This window comes from Erpetoichthys calabaricus, chromosome 12 (assembly GCF_900747795.2).
Source record: "Erpetoichthys calabaricus chromosome 12, fErpCal1.3, whole genome shotgun sequence".
Classification (NCBI taxonomy): Eukaryota; Metazoa; Chordata; class Cladistia; order Polypteriformes; family Polypteridae; genus Erpetoichthys; species Erpetoichthys calabaricus.
The window spans coordinates 40,873,129-40,893,817 of NC_041405.2; the positions used below are offsets into that span (position 1 = coordinate 40,873,129).

Below are 20,689 nucleotides of genomic sequence, written 5' to 3' on the forward strand. Positions count from 1 at the left end.
ATCAGATGTGTCTGTGTCTTCTGGATGATACTCCACATTGTCTTCCTCCTCAGAAACCTGCTCATCTGAATCGCTATGCTGCTCTGTGTCCTCTCCTTCATTTTCACCAAAAATATGATCCAGAACTTGGCTCACTGTAAATCTTCTTCTCATTTTTGCATGCTGCAAATTGTAAATGTGCACTCTGCAAGTCAAATGGCCACTCAAATGAGTGAATTCACTTCACAGGTCTGGACATGCCCGTCTTTGTTTGTTTTGTTTTTGTGCAGGTATACTGGAAAGCCATGCAAAATGAGAAAGCTCACATGATTAGGAGAGGAGCTGGTTGTCAGTGTGTCAGCTGACATTGCACTTAGGATTTCAGTTTTGGCTCTAATTATTGCTTTATCATCGTATTATCATAACTGGGTCGAAACCGACCCTAACAATACAAAGGTCATAATTTCAACCAGAGCATTTTATAATTTAGTAAAAATATTTTTTTTTTGCTTTATTTTGTTGAACTAGAGGTTCCTGACAAAGTCAAAAAGCCTTGATGCAATAAACAAATTTATGTGATTCTTGTATGCATTTAAAATTTAAAACGGGTCGGTGCAGAACCTAACACAAGAGGAAGGTTTTAATGACAGTTAAAAATGATTTTGTATTCAATAGCAACATTGGTGATGTAAGGCATACTTGACAGCAAATGAAAATCTGCATTTTAAATTTTCATTTTGTAATACTTCAGAATTTATAGAATATACATATTTAAATGCAAATGTATATTGTGCTTTTAGCAACTGAACAAAGTGGCAGTTTCTGCCACTTATGAGATGCCCCAACTCTGAGCCTTACTACTGCTGAGAAGTTTGCCCTGGCACAACACAATAGGATATACACATCAGTGTCATTTAAAAAGGACTTGCCTATGTAATGATAATATAGAATGACTTGTAGTGTACATAGTCAGCCTCTTATAAGCCTGGCTGCTAGGCTACACTATATGGCCAAAAATAAAAAATGATTGAGTTCAGGTGTTTTAGCCACACTCATTGTTAACAGGTGCATACAATGAAGCACACAGCCATGCATTCCCCATTGAGTAGGTTGTAATGCAGACCTTTGTGACTTTAAACATAGCACTGTCATAGTATGCTTCCTTTCACAAAGGTCAGCATGTGATATTTTTGTTCTGTGAGACCTGCCCTAGTCATCTGTAAGTGCTATTATTGTGAAGTGAAAGTGCCCAGGATCAAAAACAGCTCAGTCACAAAGTGATCGACCATGTGAACTCACAGAGTGGGGCCACCAAGTGTCAAAGCACTTATAGCATAAACACTGCCTATTCTCTGAGGCATCACTAATAACACAGTTTCAAATGGCTTCTGGAATCAACATCAACATAAAAACTACATTTCGGGAGCTTCATGAAAATGGCTTTCATAACCGAGCTGCCACATACAAGTGTAAGACTATGCCAAATGCCAAGAGTCAGCTGGAGTGGTGTAAAGCATCAGAATCAGAATCAAAATTCACTTTATTGGTCAGGTACATTAATGTGCACTAGGAATTTGTTTTGGTAAAAACTTTTGCTGTATGACACGCATACATAAACATACTACAAACCAAAAAAAAAAAAAATGAAGGCCTGTAACAACAAGCAGGCATGAGAAGGAGGGAAGAGGAAAAAACCAAGGGGAAAGAAAAAAGAGAACGCAAACCGAGCCAAGAAAGCAACATTGGGGTGGAGAGAGTGAACCAGCCAGCCGGCCAATAGGAGGAAAGGCAGCACAGTCATGGTCCTGCGATGGAGCAAAGGATCGGGGCTCTAGGGACGGATCGTCCCCACTGACTGTTCAGAGGAGTGAACGCGATCAAGGTGAGTCCTCTCCAGGGATCCAAGGTACGCTGGAGTGAGTGAGAAAGAAGACGAGAGGACAACCGACCCTGAGTGGTCTGGCTGACGCCTCTCAAGGCAGTCAAGATGGGGGGCGGGTTGTAGAGTACCATGGCTGATGAAGTCTCCACCAGCTGAGTAAGCAATGGGTGAGCTGGGGAGACTAGCAGGGAATGGTGCTGGTCCAGGAGTAAAAGCAATATTGATCCGACGACTGTGATAGTTTTTATTCTCGTTTTTAAATCTTGCTTAATATCTCTTGGATCTCAACTCTTTTATTGGATTATTTATTTATTCACATTTGGAAGCACTGTACTTTTGAACACTGTTTGGTTTTTTAATTATTTTTAATAAAAGCAGTAGAGCACTTTTTCACCATCCCCTTGCTTTGTGTGTGTTTGTCCTCATCTGCCAAGGTCATCTTGGTCATGACTATAAACGGTATTGGGTTCAAGAGGCTCCCTGAGAGAACGAGTAGCGTAAGGCAACCTGCACCGTCACAGGCTCTTAAACTTAAAACAAAATCTGGCCCTGCCACACTTAATGTTGTCTATCATCCCATAAAATACCATGAATCTTTTTTATCTGACCTGACTGATCTTTGAATCCAGTTCAGTTCCCTCTCCCAGACAGTCATCCTTCTTGGCAATTTCAACAACCATATTGACACTCCTACAAGAATGAATTCCTGTCCTTACTGGACTGTTTTGACTTTGTGCAACGTGTTAATTTTCCTACCCACTCTGATGGTCATATATTGGACCTGATCTGCACTTTCAGAAACCTTAAAAATATCTGTTCCTCTATCCTTGCTGAATCCTTTTCTGATCTTTATCTGTCTCCCCTGTTCCATCAACACTACATTGTTGTGTTGACTACTATAACTCAGCCCTTCATTCAGCACTAGCACTAGATAAAGCAACTCTGTTATAACATAAGGAAGTTTCATTTAAGTGTTCAGCTCCATGGTATATGAAAGCAGCTAGCCAATGTCTTGACAGAATGTCACTTAAGACTGGCCTCACTGTGCATATCCAGGCTTTCTCTGACCATCAAAGGGCTTACAAGGATTAACTAACTGCAGCCAAGAACACACATTATGGTAGAATAATACGAAGTGGCCATAATAACCCTAGGGTTTTTTTTCTCTGGTTAATAAACTACTTCAAAATGCATCTAGTCCAATTACATCCTCTACTGAAGCCTGTGAAAAATTCATCCACTTTTTCCATAATAAAATTAATACTAGAATCCCTGAAGCCTATGAAAAAACATACAATCGTGGGCCACCCTAAATTCTGTCGCACCTCTCCATGAGCATCTTTTGTTTTCCAAATGTGTCGATCAGCACAAGCAGCAAAAAGCCTGCTAGCCCATCCCCTACCCCCCAAAACCCCCAAAACCCACCCCCAATGGATCTGAACTCGGGCAAAAAGTTCTCCCTGCTCAAGTCACTTTAATGTGGTGTGAGGTGCCTGGAGTTGTATAGGGTAAATAATACAGTATATAGTTATTTGGAACACATGCATTTCATGTGTATTCCATGTCTACAATGATCTGGGTAAGTGTAGGATGAAAGGAAATGAGAGGCAAGAAATGCTGAACACATAACCAAAGCAGAAACGTTTTCCATGTTATACTAATAATGGAGTGAAGTGTATATTTTGTTAAGACTTTAATCCAAATATCAAATAAACATGTGCGCTTTTATTCAAGAATATAACCAAAGTAAAAAAAAAAATCATTCAATTTACATGTTGATGTAAATGAGTTATAAACCCAAGCTCAAATATCAGTCAACAGAAAAATAACATGTATTCTTGAATGGTGCAGAGGTAAGAACTGCTGCCTTATAACCAAAAGGTTGCTGGTTCAGGTCTGGGTGCTCCGTGTCTTGAGTAGTGAGCTGCTATTGTTATTACTATAATATAATAAAAACATACATTTGATTTGAGTCTGTAACACCCGGTGTAAATTTTGGATACTTGTAAAAGTTAACGCTTTTTTTTATTATTCAGTTTTATTCTCTCAGTAACGTTCACATGGTACAATGGACTTGCCTATCCTTCTCTGAGTTGATGGTGTTTATCTCCATTCTTTTCACAGGAGCAGCGATGACCACAGCTGGTGCTGTGGTTGATGCCTGCTCAGAACTATTTGTTTTACTGGCAATCAAAGTCACAATGTCCAGTGACCGCTATCAGACTGGACAAAGGAAGAACCGTAACAACAGACAACTTCTTCACAATGCTTCTGCTGGCTAATACTGTAGACTGCTGCACTGCAACACAACTCTGCTTTGATTTAAATAATTAAACTAACATAAATCCATCATTCATTTATATATTTCTTTGTCTTCCCACTCTGTCCAGCTCCTTTACTAAATCTTTACCACTGACATCTACAGTACATTTGTAAATGACCTGCTTTCTAAGATGAGGCCAACGATCTGTGTACTGGACCCTATCCCCACCACACTTCTTAAATCCTGCCTTCATGCCATAATCCCAGCTGTTACAACAATAATAAATACATCCCTTGACACTGGATTTGTGCCAGCCAGTTTTAAACCACCCAGCCACTTCTGTTTCATCAGAGCTTTCACAACTTGCCTCAGTGAAATTATAACCTGAATGGAGCATTAAATTGCAACAAAACTGAACTCTTGCAAATGAGGACTAAAGCACAACTTAAGAAAATGAGCTCCTTTTCAGTCACTCTTGATGGTGATCTCGTTAGACCTTCTTCTAATGCAAGGAAAACTGGTGTCATTTTATATTTCACACTTTCTTACTCCATCCACATAAACCACTTTGTTACTTCCACCTCTATAATATATCCCGTGTTTGCTCTTTCCTCTCCTTTTCTAATGCTAAGAAACATGCTTTTATGACATCCCACATCAATTATTGTAACTCCCTACTGGCAGGTGCCCCTTCAAATTTTATATCACATCTCCAGTTAATTCAAAACTCAACTGTAAGAGCTCTTACACAAACTAGCAAAAGTGAGAACATCACACCCATCCTGTTTCGCCTTCACTGGCTCCTTGTGTCTAACAGGATCAAGCATAAAATTCTGTTAATAACATACAAAGCTTTAACACTAGAATTACCAGAGTCTACAAAATAACTTGTAGATCCAGCCCACCTTAAAACCGTTCTCACCTCTCTTTTGTCTTCTAAATGTGCCGATTAAGACGAGCAGCAAAAAGCTGGCTATTCCATCCCCCACCATCGCAAAACGTTCACTAAGTTTTCCCAGCTCATGCCTTGTTTGATTATCTGGGAGTGACTGAACTGGAGTTTTAGAGTGAAAATAATAGATCTTTATTTGCATTCGCATTTCATGTGTGTTCCGTTTCTACAGTAATCTGTGTAAACACATTGTTAAAACAGAAACTTTTTCATATTTTAGTAATAAATGTTACAAAATGTAGGCATAAACTATAGAATGTGTGAAGCCTGACGGCCAAACATCAAATAAACACTTTCACAAAAGGTTCAAGGATATCACAACACCTTCCGTGTCGTAACGCTGAGATTTGCTGACTTGGAGCATGGCATCCCTGCTGAGACCAGAGTTCAATTCCTTGCTGGGGAGGAAGTGTTTTTTTTTTTCTTTGTAGCCTCAAATGGAAATAAAATTTATAAATTGGTATGCACTGTAAATCGTTAAGTTTAAAATGTTGATCGCAGTTATTTCTGTTGATTAATTCATGCTTTTTTACTTAGAGTCAGAACAGGAGTTTATTCAGCTTCTGATCTGACTCTAAGTAACAGCACCAGTACAAATCACACCCCATCTGACACTGTTCGTTTTCAAATAATATTGCATTACTTCGATAATGTTTTCTGATTGGTACTATTCGTGTCATAAAATGATTTCTTCAAAATGTCACATATATTTGTTTTGAGATAATGAATAGAGCTGCAAATTACAGGTACTTGTTCAGTGTAATAGGAACCATAGCACAGAGAGGTGTGTACACTGCAACAAGTACACTTATCATAAATGTAGGAAGGGCGCTCCTTGGGTGAGCTATAGCGCGTCTTTATGTGAAAACAGCAGTGTCAGATGGGGAGTGTCTGATGATTGCATATAGCTCTTAAGTTACTGCTCTTTACTATGTTTCCTCTGCATGTCCTGGAGTACAAAAGAAACAGCATACAGCCACATGTGGGGACTGGCAAGATTGGGGGGAAAAAAACACGCGGCCGTATGTATCATGATACACTGCAGAGCTATAGCGCGTCTTTATGTGAAAACAGCAGTGTCAGATGGTGTAGGGAAGGATCCTGAATGTGACTGAGAGAATGGAAAGTGAATAAAAAAAAACAAAAACAAAGATAACCTTTACAAATATCATAAATTACACCGGCTGTTACAGACTGAAATCAAATGTATATTTTTATTCTAAAATAGTAAAAATAAGAGCAGTTCACTTCTCAAAAGGGAGTCATGCAGGATCAAACTCATGACCTTTTGATTCCTAGTCAGCAACTGATACTGTTGTGCCACGGGGCCATCACAGTAAATGAGTGTCAATGTCGCACATTAAGGCGGCTTTTTTTTTCTGCAGTTATATTTTTGAATAAAAGCACACTTGTTCTGTTATATTTGTACCTTTCGTGAAAGTGTTTCTTTGATATTTGGACTTCAGGCTTCATACATTATATAGTTTATGCCAACATTTTGTCATTTACTACTAGAATATGAAAAACGTTTCTGTTTTAAAAATGTGTTTACACAGATTACTGTACTGTAGAAATGTATGTGTTCCAAATAACAATCTATTATTTCCACTCTAAAACTCCACTTCACTCTCAGATAATCAATCAAGACATGAGCTGAGAGAAGTTCGTGCACATTCTATGTCGGTGGGGGGATGGAATAGTCGGCTGTTTGCAGCTTGTCTTTATCTGCACGTTTAGAAGACAAAAGACGATGGCGGAGAGGTGCGAACGGATTTAAGAATCGATTTAAGGTGGGACGGATCTACGAGTTTTTTCGTAGGGTCTGGTAATTCTAGTGTTAAATGGCCTTGAACTGGACTACATCAGTGACTTTCTCCATTGCCATGCTTCTATTTGACCATTAATGTCCTCTGATTCTAGCAATCTTGTTGTGCCCCACACTAACCTGCACTCTATGGGTGACAGGGCCTTTAGCTATATAGTGCCCAGACTTTGGAATGACCCCCTGAAATTATTAGATCACCTGAATCCATTCATTATTTTAAAAAACTTAAAGTAATTTGTTCAGGTAGACTTTTACCTTAACCTAACTCTGCCCCTTCTTTCAGTTTACCTCTCTGTCCAGAAGCTCAGGATAATTTGTGTGTGTATTGTATCATAAATTATGTGATTTGTCCAGGCATTTCTTTTAGTATTGAATTTAGTAGTATACTCTGGTTTATTCTATCTTTTATTCTATTTAATGCTTTTGTATATGCTGTGTCTATTTGTTTATTATTCTATGAAGAAACTATATCATTTTGTTTCAAGTGCCTTGAGCATGAGAAAGGCTCTATATAAATAAAAAGTATTTAAAAATGAGAACTGATCTCGGTACAACAGGCTGGTGTAATAGATGCGGGTGAGATAAAGTCCAAACGACCTTAGACACGATCAGATGTCTGGTCACGGGAGGTGTCGCTATTAACTCCACGGTGGTACAACTTTGTTTGTAAACTCCCCTTTCCAATATCGAGGTAAAGATTAATTGCAAGCACAATCTGAAGTCTGAAAGTACTTTAATTCCTGTGGCTGTGGTTTTTCCGCAAGGACGCACAGCATGGCTCAAGTGATAAGAGAAAAGGACAAACTATTCCCACAACGTGCAGCAAGCAAACAAAGGGACGAAAGACGTGCGAAGCATGAACTTTCACCCGGAAATATGTAGGAAAGGCGCCACAAGTGATTTTTAATATTCTGCCATTAGAGGTTCAAATTCAACCTGACAAAGGACTTTCTGACATAGCCGCCCCCAAATTTGTTAGCACAAATTTGTACTTCAAGAAGAAAGTCCTCATCACCCATCTGGTCTATATCCATCACAGTCTTCAACAGCTGGAAGCCTGACTAATTTGACTGTGGGTCGGATATACACTCGATCCTTTACCTGAATCTTCACTGTACGTATGCGACCATCAGGTCCTGGGTAGGTTTCAATGATTTTACCGCTTGGCCATGATGCTCTTGGGAGTTGCGCATCAATAATCATGACTACCTCTCCAACCTTCAACTCATCACAGTCAGTCTGCCATTTCTGACGGAGCTGGAGACCAGGTAAATAATTCTTGACAAAATTACTCCAAAAATGATCAGCTAAAATCTGACTGTGACGCCATCGCCGTCGTCCCAGCAAATCATCTGGAGGGTAAACTACCTGTGGTAGTGAAGCATCTTGCCGCCCCATGAGCAACAGATTCGGAGTTATCGGGTCAGGATCTGCCACATCTGAGGATACATATCCCAGGGGTTTGGAGTTCAAAATACCTTCAACTTCTATAAGAACGGTAGCTAATACGGCCTCAGTCACAACATTGGTTCCAAGAACTACTCGTAAGGTACTCTTCACTGACCTGATTTCCCGTTCCCAGGTCCCTCCAAAATGTGGACTACTTGGTGGGTTGAACTGAAATTTCACTTGCTACTTAGCGAGTTGCTCCTGCAAGGAAGGTGTCATGGCAGTAATAGCTTCCTTTAACTCAGCTTCTCCTCCTCGGAAATTTGTACCTCTGTCAGACAGAAGTTCAGAAGGCTGGCCTCTTCTTGACACAAACCGACGGAAAGCCATGAGAAATGCATCAGTATCTAAATTTTCAATTAAATCTAAATGAACACAACGAGTAGTCATACATTTGAATATAATTCCCCAACGTTTTTCCGTCCTCCGGCCAATTTTTACCGTAAAGGGACCAAAGCAATCAACCCCTGTGGACCAAAAGGGTGGCTTAAATAGCCGTAGTCGTGCTGGAGGTAGATCCGCCATCTTTGGAGCCCGAGTGGTGGCACGCCAACGCTGGCATTCCCTACATTGGTGCTGATGTCGTCTGATAGCCTCACGACCCCTTAATATCCAATATTTTCTTCTTACCTCTGCAAACACACGCTCTGGGCCTGGGTGCAGAAGTTTTTCATCATAGTTCTGAATGAGCAGTTTAGTTATTGGGTGACATGGGTCCAGTACAATAGGATGGATGCCTTCCTCATTAAAACCCTCTATTCTTCTTAGTCGGCCACCGACTCAAATGAGACCCACAGTATGGTCAAATTCTGGTGATAATGTCCTCAAGCGACTACTTAGAGGTATTTCCACTCCTGATTGAAGATTCTTGACTTCTACAGGGAAACTGCTCTGTTGAGCTCTTCTTAGGAGTTCAACTTCCGTCTCCCTCCAGGTTTCTGCTGAGGAATAAGCACTTGAATTCCCATCAGCCGCCCCATGAAGATCCTGAATGGTAGCCTTAACTAAATCATTCCAAGACTGGAAAAGACTGGGATCTGGATATCTAGTGTGCTGCTCCATTACAAGACTTCCACAAAAGGTAGCATTCTTCATTTCAGTGGAGTCCTCAGGTGGGCCAGTAATCAAGGAACATGGCCATTCGTTAATAGGCTGTTTGAGAAAGGAAGGTCCATTCCTCCATCTGTTTAACTCACTAAGCTCCTTTAGGGTCTTTCCCCGGGTAATGTCATCAGCTGGATTATCTTTGGTTGCTATGTAATTCCAGTTGTCTAAATTGGTTAAATTCTGTATTTCCGCTACTCTGGTGCCTACAAACACTTTATACCGACAGGATTCGGATTTCAGCCAGGTCAAGACTGTAGTGGAATCACTCCACAAGAGTACCTGCCCTATAGGCAAGCTCAGCTCTGTGGTAAGTAGATGCGCTAACTGAGCACCAGTTAAAGCAGCACAAAGCTCTAAACGAGGCATTGAGATTTGCCGTTTGGGGGCTACCCTGGACCTAGCCATCACAAAGCTAACATGTATTCCCCCCTTTTCATCTTCAGTACGTAGATAAGCAACAGACCCATATAATCGCTCGGAGGCATCACAGAATACATGCAAGTCTCTCTTAGCCCCGGGAGTATCAGCACATGGTGGGATGTAGCAGCGAGGCAAGATTACATGCTTTATACTGCCTAGCTCCTCTACCCAGGTAAGCCATCGTTGCACAAGGGTGTCAGGGGTAATGTGATCATCCCAACCACTTTCAGTCTTCCAAAGGTCTTGTACCAGAACCTTGGCTCGTGCTGTAAAGGGAGTGAGAAACCCCAGTGGGTCATACTGGCTGGCAAGTACCTTATAAATGTTCCGCTTAGTTGGCTCAATGCATTCAATTGGGCAACATCTGTAACCAAGACTGTCCATGGTACAGTTCCAGCGGAGACCTAGTGTTGGCTCTAGTGGCTCTTCGCCATGCTGTGAAAGCCACAATACAGAATTCTCTGATCTGGCCTCATCTGGGAGATGTTGAATGACTGATGTGAAATTGCTGGCCCACTGCCTAATTTCAAAGCCACCTTCAGAAAGATGTTGACACAATTTATCTACTAGCTGCTTGGCACTTTCTATACACGGTAAGCTGTACAGACAGTTATCCACATAAAAAGCTTTATTAACACAATTCCACACCTCTTCAAAGCCTTCCTGATTGTCCTGAGCATGTTTTCTCAATGCATATGTTGCACAACAAGGGCTACAGGTTGTGCCGAAAGGTAAGACTTGCCATTCATAAACACTTGGTAACTTATCACGGTCCATATTCCTCCATATAAACCTCAGTAATGACCTGTCAGAAGGTAGCAAACGTATTTGATGAAACATAGCCTTGATGTCACCAGATATGGCAACTATATGCTGGCGAAATCGAAGAAGAACACCCAGTAATGAGGGTCCCAAAGTTGGACCTGCAAACAGATGATCATTTAAGGCAAGTCCGTCCCTCTGATAGGAGCAGATGAATACAAGCCTGTATTTACCATTATGCTGCACCATATGATGTGGTATATACCAAGCCTCTTCATGTGATTTTATTTCCTTTTCAGTCAGAATTCTGACATGGCCTGCATCCACAAGCTTCTGGATGTGCAGTGTATGTAAGTCAGCCAAATATTGATCTTTCATAAGACACCTTTCTACACGTCTAAGGTGGGGAAGCATAGCTTCTGGAGAAGCAAGGAAGCATGGACTTCTGGAACGTCTCAATAATGGGGTGGCATATCTTTTGACCCCATGGACCTCAACTCTCACAGTCCTTGTTTCAAGCAAGTCCAGGGCTTGTTGGTCTTGCTTGGACTGGGTCACCTGCTGCAGGTTCAGATAGGGTAAAGTGTCGGTCTGCCAAAGCCGCTCTACATTTCTTATTAGTTCAGTTGAGGGGGATGAGACATTCATCAGTATACATCTTTCATCTTGTCCCTGTCCTTGGATTAGACCTGCAGGCCCTTGTAGTGTCCATCCCAAAGCAGTGTGGACTGCAACAGGTGCATTCGGTGGACCAAAATTTACTGGTTGAATCGGCATCACCAGTTGGGGAAAATCTGAGCCTATCAGAAGCAAAGGACAGGCCCGGTCTATCTGAGGTAATGGTACATTGCGTAGATGCAGGTAACGCTTCTTTAACTCATTAATAGGGTATGAGTATTCTGACAAGCACAGACTGTTTGCAGAGAAGGCTCGTTGAATGGTATATTTCTTGTTGGGTTCATTCACCGAAGAGACTTCAAAGTTCACCGCATTACCAGGAATCCGGACAATATCCTGTCGGACTGTTCTAAGAGTCATTACCTCTGGGGTTTGGGGTAACTTTAGTGTGCTGACTGCCGCAGTCATGATAATGGTCCTTTCCGATCCATCATCTAGGACAGCAAAGGTCTCAACTGAACGCCCAGCATAGTGTACTAGAATCTTCACGACTTTAAGTAACACTTGATGTGGACGTCTGTTCCGGTCAATGTATATGGCATCAGACTTGACTACGGTCATGAGTACACTCTGCCCTCTTCTCTGCATAACAGTATCATGCAGAATTGTAAGGTGGAGCTCCTTGCATGTGTTGCATGGCTTCTTCAACGTACACGAGTCAGGGGTGTGTGTACGGCCACATTTCCAACAACGCTCGTTATCTCTTATCCAGTTGGCAACCTGTTCAGCACTTAATTTCTTAAAGTCTGTGCAGGCATTCAGATAGTGCTCCTTGTTATTGCAGAATGGGCAATAAGGTTTGAGCTTTTCATTGGACGTTTTAAGTGAAGGAGAGGAGTGAGGATTCGGTTGAAATGCAACTGGCTCAGCATTATAGTAAATTGTGTTGGTTGGCTCTGTTCTCCGGACTGAAATTGTATTCTCCTTTCTGCCATGCTTCAATGTCTCCCCCCGATACAGGGCAGCAGCTTGCTCCGAAATGCGTTTAGCACGGGACTTGGTTTGTAGCCAGACTGAAAGGTCCTGCAGTGTGTAGGTACAGTCTGCATTGGACTGTAATATTCCTTGAGCAAAGCAATATTCCACTAATCCATCACGATAACTAGGGGGCAACTTGCTCAAAAGCCGATCCACATGTGATCCACACCTCAATTCGTAACCACCTTCTCCTTCCAAAGCCTGAAGCATACCAACCAATGCATGTACTGAAAGGGCAAAGTCCTCAAATGCTTCAGCATCCCCAAATTTTATAGGTGAAGCATTAAGTATTGTTCCTATTTCACTCTGTACTAGCTGCCTTGGTTGACCATATTTCTCTTTCAGCGCTTGCAGGGAAATCGAATATGGATTTGGGCAATGCATATATGCTTTGGCCAATTTGTGTGCACCAGGAAATTTCAAACATCCAAGCAGCACTTGGTATTTGTACTGTTCAGTGAGATGGGGATGGCCATTTAAAAGACTGTCTAGTCCCATTTTGAAGAGAGCAAATTCACTCTCTTTGCCACTCTCAAAGCATGGCAGTTTCGGCTTAGGAATCCCACATGATGAAGCAATAAGCAAGTCCATCATATCGGGTGCGACTTGTACTGAAGGGGCATAGGCAGATGGCTTTGACAGGAAGGGTGATTCTGTAGGCATGTTAGAAATCGTAGGAGGGACATTCACCAGCTGGAAAGGCTGATGTACAAGTCGTGGACCCCCAGGCAGTTGGTGCCTGGCGTTTCCACTCTGCATATTATTTGTTACATGTTGGATTGGTGTATTGATTATAGGAAAACTAAAATCCTGGTGGTCTTGGGACATTATTGTTGCAGTAGGGACTCTGGCACTGTCATCCTTATTTCTGCCACTCAGGTCTAATGGATAGGACATGGTGAAGGGCTCTGCATTCACATTAAGCAAATCTTTAGTTGGTGCTGACAGATTTGAGAAGTGCTTTGGGATCTGGGAAACAGTAGGGGTCACAATCCCTTTGCGTTCATTTTCCATAACAAATGAAGAAATCATTTGTGCTTCTTCTAAGTCCTGCTCAGCCCTTCGGAGACGTCGCTGCTGGGACAACTGCTGGGCTATAGCCTCTCTTTCCTTCAATGCTTCTCTAGCCTGAGTGTCTAGTAGTCTACATTGCTCATCTATTTTAAGGTCTTCCTCTATTTGTTTTCTGAGTTCTTGCAGTTCCACAAGTTTCCTTTTTTCTCTAAGAAAGGCAGACTGTGAATCGCTTAATGACAAATGCGTAACATTACTATGCTGTGAACTTACAGTGCGATGTGACTGCTCGCTGTGACCTACATGGGAACCCAAAGCCGTCTGAGGAATAGTCGGTTGGGATATTGAGCAGCTTGTAACAGAGCGTGCCTTTTGTCTTGATGGGTAATATCCCACCTCATAGGCTTCTAGCTGGGGTGGAGCGCGAGTCTCCCGGTGGATGCAGAGGTGAACTGACTGCTGACTGCGTGCATCTGCGGCAGAACTTGTTTGGCAAGTTGTGCTCACTGTGCATTCAGGAGGGTAACTCGTCTCAGTACATAAAACAGAAGGACTGACCTGACCAGCTACTGAATGGTTAACATTTCCTGCCGTATTGATCAGGTCCGCTTTATCTGAAGTGTTACTTTGAAGAGCTGGGCTCAGCTCATCAGTGTTTTGCTCCTTATCCATTTGCCTTTGAACTTTATCCTTGTAAAGAAAAATCCGGCTCGAAGGACCATAAAAATGAGAACTGATCTCGGTACAACAGGCTGGTGTAATAGATGCGGGTGAGATAAAGTCCAAATGACCTTAGACACGATCAGATGTCTGGTCACGGGAGGTGTCGCTATTAACTCCACGGTGGTACAACTTTGTTTGTAAACTCCCCTTTCCAATATCGAGGTAAAGATTAATTGCAAGCACAATCTGAAGTCTGAAAGTACTTTAATTCCTGTGGCTGTGGTTTTTCCGCAAGGACGCACAGCATGGCTCAAGTGATAAGAGAAAAGGACAAACTATTCCCACAACGTGCAGCAAGCAAACAAAGGGACGAAAGACGTGCGAAGCATGAACTTTCACCCGGAAATATGTAGGAAAGGCGCCACAAGTGATTTTTAATATTCTGCCATTAGAGGTTCAAATTCAACCTGACAAAGGACTTTCTGACAGTATTATTATAAAGGTTTGAATTCATTAAAGTATCTTTTCCTGCCTTTGATCTAATCACAAAGGATGACTCCTCTGATTGCTTTTTCTCAATTAATTATTCCACTTTCTTTAATGTAAAGGTTAATATTCCAATCTTTTCTCTCTCTGGTACAGTCCAACTTGTTGCTCTCTTTTCACAGAAAGTTTAAAATCAGCAATAAATAAATAGTTTATTAAAAGTTCAAAACTTTAAAATAGTCCTCTTTGGCCTTGGGTGCATGAGTCTGTAAAACAGTCAGACACCAATCCCCTGTTTCTTTTTCACTCCATGTTCTCCACCAGCACTGGCTCATCCCATCACTGTCACCATTTGAGATGGTACAGGTTGACTACACCCTACATGGTTACATCCGTAAACCACCTGCACCCAGAACTGCTGATAACTTATCTGAGAATGGCCAGGGGAAGTGAGGACACACACAGTCAGCAAATGCTTGGTGCAAAGTGTACAGTGCTTTTATTTACAAAAAAGACAAAATGTCCAAAAGTGCAGTGCTAGATCTTTAATACAACAAATAATCCATAAAATGATGTGAAAAATAGAGGTTAAAATCAATAAATATTCCAATAAAAGAGAGGATAAAATCCCAGACAGACTCTTCTTTAAAAACATGAGCTCCTGGGGCACACTCCCGACCTCCTGCTTTCTTTTCTCCCAGCACAGACGCCACTCCATTGTCCGTCTTTTTCACTCCATTAACCTCTGTTCCTTCTTTTCCCTTTTTTTTTCTTCTGTCCTTCTGAATTTGCAGGGCAGCCTCCCTTTATAGAGCCAATTGGGTGCAGGTGCTGTCCGAGCAGACAGACATGCTCACATCTGCATGTGAATGTGCAATCAGCCAAGCACCCCAATCATCTGCACCCACTTACAGCCTGCACGTACCAGGACTCAATTATTTATTTAAAAAAAAAATCTTACTTTGCTCCAGACCTCTTATCACAGGCACCTCTTCTTACCTGTGTGTTTTATCTGGCTCCAGAAAAATTAAAATATGGACCTGGACTACGACTAATGAAGCAGTCTTACTCAATACTCCACAAGTCTGCAATGCTGTTGCCTGATGCACAAGTTCCCAAACATTTTTTTTTCTTGCCTGATGACAATAAATAAGATTACGAATCTGATACTCTTAAACTTGTTAACATTTCTTGTATCTGCTCTTTATGCAGCTATATTACAGACCAATTAACTTTCATTCGACAAACTATAGATACCTTTTTCAAACTTAAAATTACTGTTCATTGGCTTCAAAAAGGACTTTGAAATGTTTAGTGACATAAACCATATAGAGTGTTGAGAAGGCTGGAGGATCCCTCCGGAATGGTAATCATAATGAAAATGAACATAAAAAATACAAATTTAATGTATGAGTCAAGACAAAGCATGGGGTTTCAGCAGTTCAGTTCAAATTCGTCCTATATGGCGTTATAAATAAAAAAAACCTGTTTAAACATCTAGCTTAATTAATATTTAGGTAATTAAAGTCCCCAAAGATTAAAATATCCCACTCTATACTTGCCTTTTGATGTTATTTAAAAGTCATTATGCATGCATTTGGAGAGTATATAACACACTCCTAATATAAAGAGTAAAGCTTTCAACTTAAATTCAGACATCCACACTAAGACATGGCTCACCATTTAATCAAAGAATAATTGCATTCAAGTCCTGTTTTACATAAATGGCAATTCACCTACCTTTTTGGTTGTGCATTTCTTTCCTAAATAATGCGTACCTGTTTACTTTATATTTTTCTTTGAGTTACTAATCCAAGTTTTCATTTTTGGTATCAAAATTGTATGTAGCTATATACTTAGCTCCCATATTTTATTTTTAACAATCAGCATTAAGGCAAGCATTTTTAAAGTATTGCTTTTTATTTACTTCCACTGAGAACCAAGTTATTTCATGCAGACAGAAAGACAGACAGACAGGCTGGCAGGCAGGCAGGTAGGTAGGGATGATGACAACTAAAGGTGATTTTTGCATTTAATGTGATTACACCTAAAATATGCTTTCTTAAAATTTTTTAAATCATGTTTTCAACAATCTTTAATTATGTTTGGTTTTCTGAAGAAAAATGTAAAATTAGTACCAATATTTCTCCAGTTTGCTTAAGATTGGTTCTCTATTAACTGTTAACTTTGCAGAGGTATAACACACTTCAATTTTTATATGTGTAAATGTTTATTATTATTATTGATATACTAATTCAAGATGATTCATGTGTATACATTCTTTAGGAGATGGTTAAATTAATACTTAGGAAGATTTGGAATTCAGTATACTAGTTCATTAAATGTTAATAAAATTAATACAAGGAATATTTGGCTTACATTAAGTCCTGGTACTCCTGGAAACCCTGGAAGTCCAGGTGGCCCCTAAAGAAAAGTGAAAAAGGATAGTTATTATTCTAGTATAATTCCATACTCCTTCTGATTAACAGTTTAAAATTCCTTCTAATGACATAGATCTACAATATACAATGCTGTCACAGCCATACTGTTTAAACTTATATCTGTTTTTCTAATTAGAAGTAATTCCATCTAACAAAGATTTGCTAATTTACATCCAAAACATGATGCACTTATCATCATTTCAACCACATGCAAATGTATTTATTATTATTATTATTTAATTAACAAATTTCATTTTGAAATGTTTAACATTTTAGTTTAGGTACTGCAAAAATGTATCTATTACTCACTTACTGTTACATAACAAGTTTTCTTTTGATGTTCATAACACTTACAAAGCATCAGTAAAGTGGATATTTATACCTGTGCAGTGTGGCATTTGATATGCTGGTAAAATAGCTTATGACTATAAAGGATTCTCAATATATTATCTTGTATTCTTCTATATCAAGAAAAAATATGTCTCACTTAAGCAACCTCTGACCGTTCCAAATTGAAGTTTTATTGAATATTGCTAGGCCACATTGCACAGATGAATAAGTACTTTACTGATGTTTTGCAAGTGTTATGAACACCAAAAGATGCATTTCTTAAGGTTGTGTTACATAAGAGTACATAAGCATAAGTAAGTAGTGTAGTGTAGTGGTTAAGGCCTTGGACTTCATTTGCTTAGCTTGTGGATTCAAATCACGCTACTGACACTGTGTGACCATGAGAAATTCACTTGACCTGCCTCTGCTCTAATTGGAAAAACTCAATAATGTAACCAATTGTATCATCAATGTTGTAAGTTACCTTGGATAAAGTTGTCAGCCAAATTATTTTTGCAGTACCTAAACTAAAGTGTTACCAATATTTCTAAATTGCCCTTTATAAATTGGTCTAATTTTCATACTAGAACAGTGTTTCTCAACTTCGGTCCTGGGGACCCACTGTGGCTGCAGGTTTTTGTTCCAACCAGCTTCTGTTTTTAATTGGACTACTGGGCTAATTAAGTGATGTGTTATTTCCCAAGTTCTGTGTTTTGGGAACAATATAGAAATTAGAAAACAAAGTTTGGTTAAAAAGAAATATATACATATATATATTAAAATGTACCAAGAAGTTATATGGGAATAATGTATTTTTTTCTTTTTAACAATACTTTCATCTTGATTTTCATTCTACTTTTCTAGGTGTTCTAATTGTTTAATTAATCCGTTATTTACTAATTAGTTGATCTGATGCTAAAGTAGTTGCAGCCTTTGCTTATTCAGTGTTGTTTGCTAGCATGTCTGCTCTGCTCATTTTTAATACTCGTTAATAAGATACATCAAAGGTGAAAAACTGCACAGAGAAAGGGCAAAATATGATGAAATCAACAAAAGAGAATTAAGCATTTAAATCTATAGCAAAAGCAGAAATATTTCTAAATGTCTTATAAATGTAAAAATCATGCTGCTGTGCTTTTCTGAATGTAGGATAAAAGAAAAATAATAGCAGCTAATTAAATGAGATCAGTGCTATCAGGTGTTGTCACTGATTAGGAATCTGGTTGGAACAAAAACCAAAAAAAAAAAACAAAAAACAGGGGGTCCCCAGGACCGAGGTTGAGAAACACTGTACTAGAATCCCTGAAGCTTACGAAAAACCTTGTAATCCCGGGTCACCTTAAATTCCCTCGCATCTTCTCATCAGTGTCTTTTGCTTTGCAAATATGTCAATCAGCACCAGCAACATTTGATTTATTTGAGGCTATATTAACTGGTGTAAATTTATGGCACTTGTAAAAGTTAGTGCATTGTTTTATTATTCACTTTTATTCTCATGGTCACATTTGCGTTCCCCCCAATCTGACACAATTAATTTCAAATAAAGACGTGCTATAACAGAGCTAAACTCAGATGAAGATGAGGGTTCTACATCGGAGAAAGAAAACAGAAGCCCTCCCCACAAGAAACATCCACTCACACATAAGAAGAAAGCAGCTGCACCAGGCATAAAGGCGAAAGATGGCAGCAGGAGGTTGGGCATCATCCTGCTAGTGAATCTGCCACAGGCATGTCCTTCAATGAAACAGTAGGCCATGCTGAGCTCGCTAAGGTATCGTGCAAAGTCCTGTTTATGATTATGTTTTGTGATGGTCTTTAAAGAAAAAACATTTATATGTTACTTATATAAATGCCACATCGAATGTTGTTTACCTATATTTATTTCCTTATCTTCCTACAGCGTAAAGTCACAAGTAGATTGCAGAGCTTCCTGTATTTGATCGACATAGGCATACAGACCGTAGTGATGTGAAATTTTGCTAACAAGTTGATAAATATTTTGTATGTCTTTATTTGTAACTTAGGCAAAACAATGTAATATTAGTGTTACATTCGTGAGAAGTATTCATGTTTACACCCCCTCTTCCCCCCTTTTAGGAATGGGACTCTTTGAATTTTATGATAGGGTTGGGGAGGAAGTGCCTCAAACCAGTTTGGCAAGTGTTTCTCTGATAAATTCTCTCTCTCATCCCCCACATAAAGCCAGACTTCCTAACTGCAAAGCTTTACCTTAACATATGGTTTGGGGGGCAGGTGTGAAGATGTTCTATCCCCCCATTGGTCTGAAGTATGGCTGTTTGGAACTGGCTTGTATCAGAAGCCTTTAAGTACTACGACGCCCTATTGGCTCTAGGGGTTGGACAGGAAATCTATAAATTTGCTCACTTCCTTACTCTCTCTCTTACCAAATGATGAAGGAACATCTCATACACATGAACTGAAAAGGACAACACAATGAAAAGCACAGCTCGGCAGCCATATTGAGATAGGCATGTGTCCTGTTCTGAAGAAAGCTGACCACAAAATGATGCCTTAACTAGAGACATTTTTAAGTAACTAACAAGTCTGTGTGCCGCCTGAAACTACACATCACCATTTATCAGGTTGTATGGTTGCCAATATTCAAATGTACTTTGCATATTGTTATTATTTATGAATATTACCAATAATACATTGTTTAAATTGTAATTTAACTCCTGCTTGTCTTTTACAACACCTAATTGCCTGAGGTTATAAATGTAGAAGGGAAAGTGGGGAGAAGTTACATATTATAATACCTTATAAACAGTGGTAAGTCTGGGAGATTTGAGGCATTCTGACAAAGGCTACATATTAATAATACAATAGGGGAAAGTAGAGTAATATAATACTCTACCAAGACAAAACACTGACAAAGTACATGTGCAATACCACTCCTAATTCAGGAAAAGATCAGTTACGAAAAGTGCAACGGCAGCTTCCACCTGCAGCTATAAACACTTCAGTATGAGAACAACTCTCCACGCTTGTGGAGTACGTGAGCAATGGTACCGAGAATGCTGTCAGACTTATTCTTTTTGGGCACATACACCGTCAGCATGGCACTGTCATATCTAAACATTAATCTTCATATTACTCTAGAGTTACAACTACATTGGCATTTGCAGTGCACCTTATTTAGGAAATATTTACCAGTGAATCAGATCAATCCTACCATTCTGATTTAGCCTCAAAACCACTTTGATACTGTGTGAATTAAACATTCCCAAGTGAACATTATTTACAAATATTTACTGTCCTAAAGACAGCAGAATTGTGATTTAAGATAACCTAAATACAGGTGATATTCACGAGTAAATACACAACATCATCAGCTATTTATACTGTCTAAATGAAATTGAGGCACATCACTGTGTGCCCTCAGCAAAGCGTGCCATAATAATAAACTAAACAGGATGCTACTTAGACCTAAATAAATTAA

At 39.8% G+C, this 20,689-nt stretch overlaps 1 protein-coding gene across 1 annotated transcript in view; it reads right to left on the bottom strand.

Annotated features, from left to right (window-relative positions):
• The window catches only part of col4a5 (collagen, type IV, alpha 5 (Alport syndrome)), a 456,319-nt gene that overhangs the window by 361,962 nt on the left and 73,668 nt on the right, over window positions 1–20,689 (bottom strand). Inside the window, exon 5 of the mRNA XM_028815432.2 lies at window positions 16,838–16,882. Coding sequence (XP_028671265.2) covers window positions 16,838–16,882 — 45 coding nt within the window. The remainder of the gene's footprint in view (window positions 1–16,837; window positions 16,883–20,689) is intronic.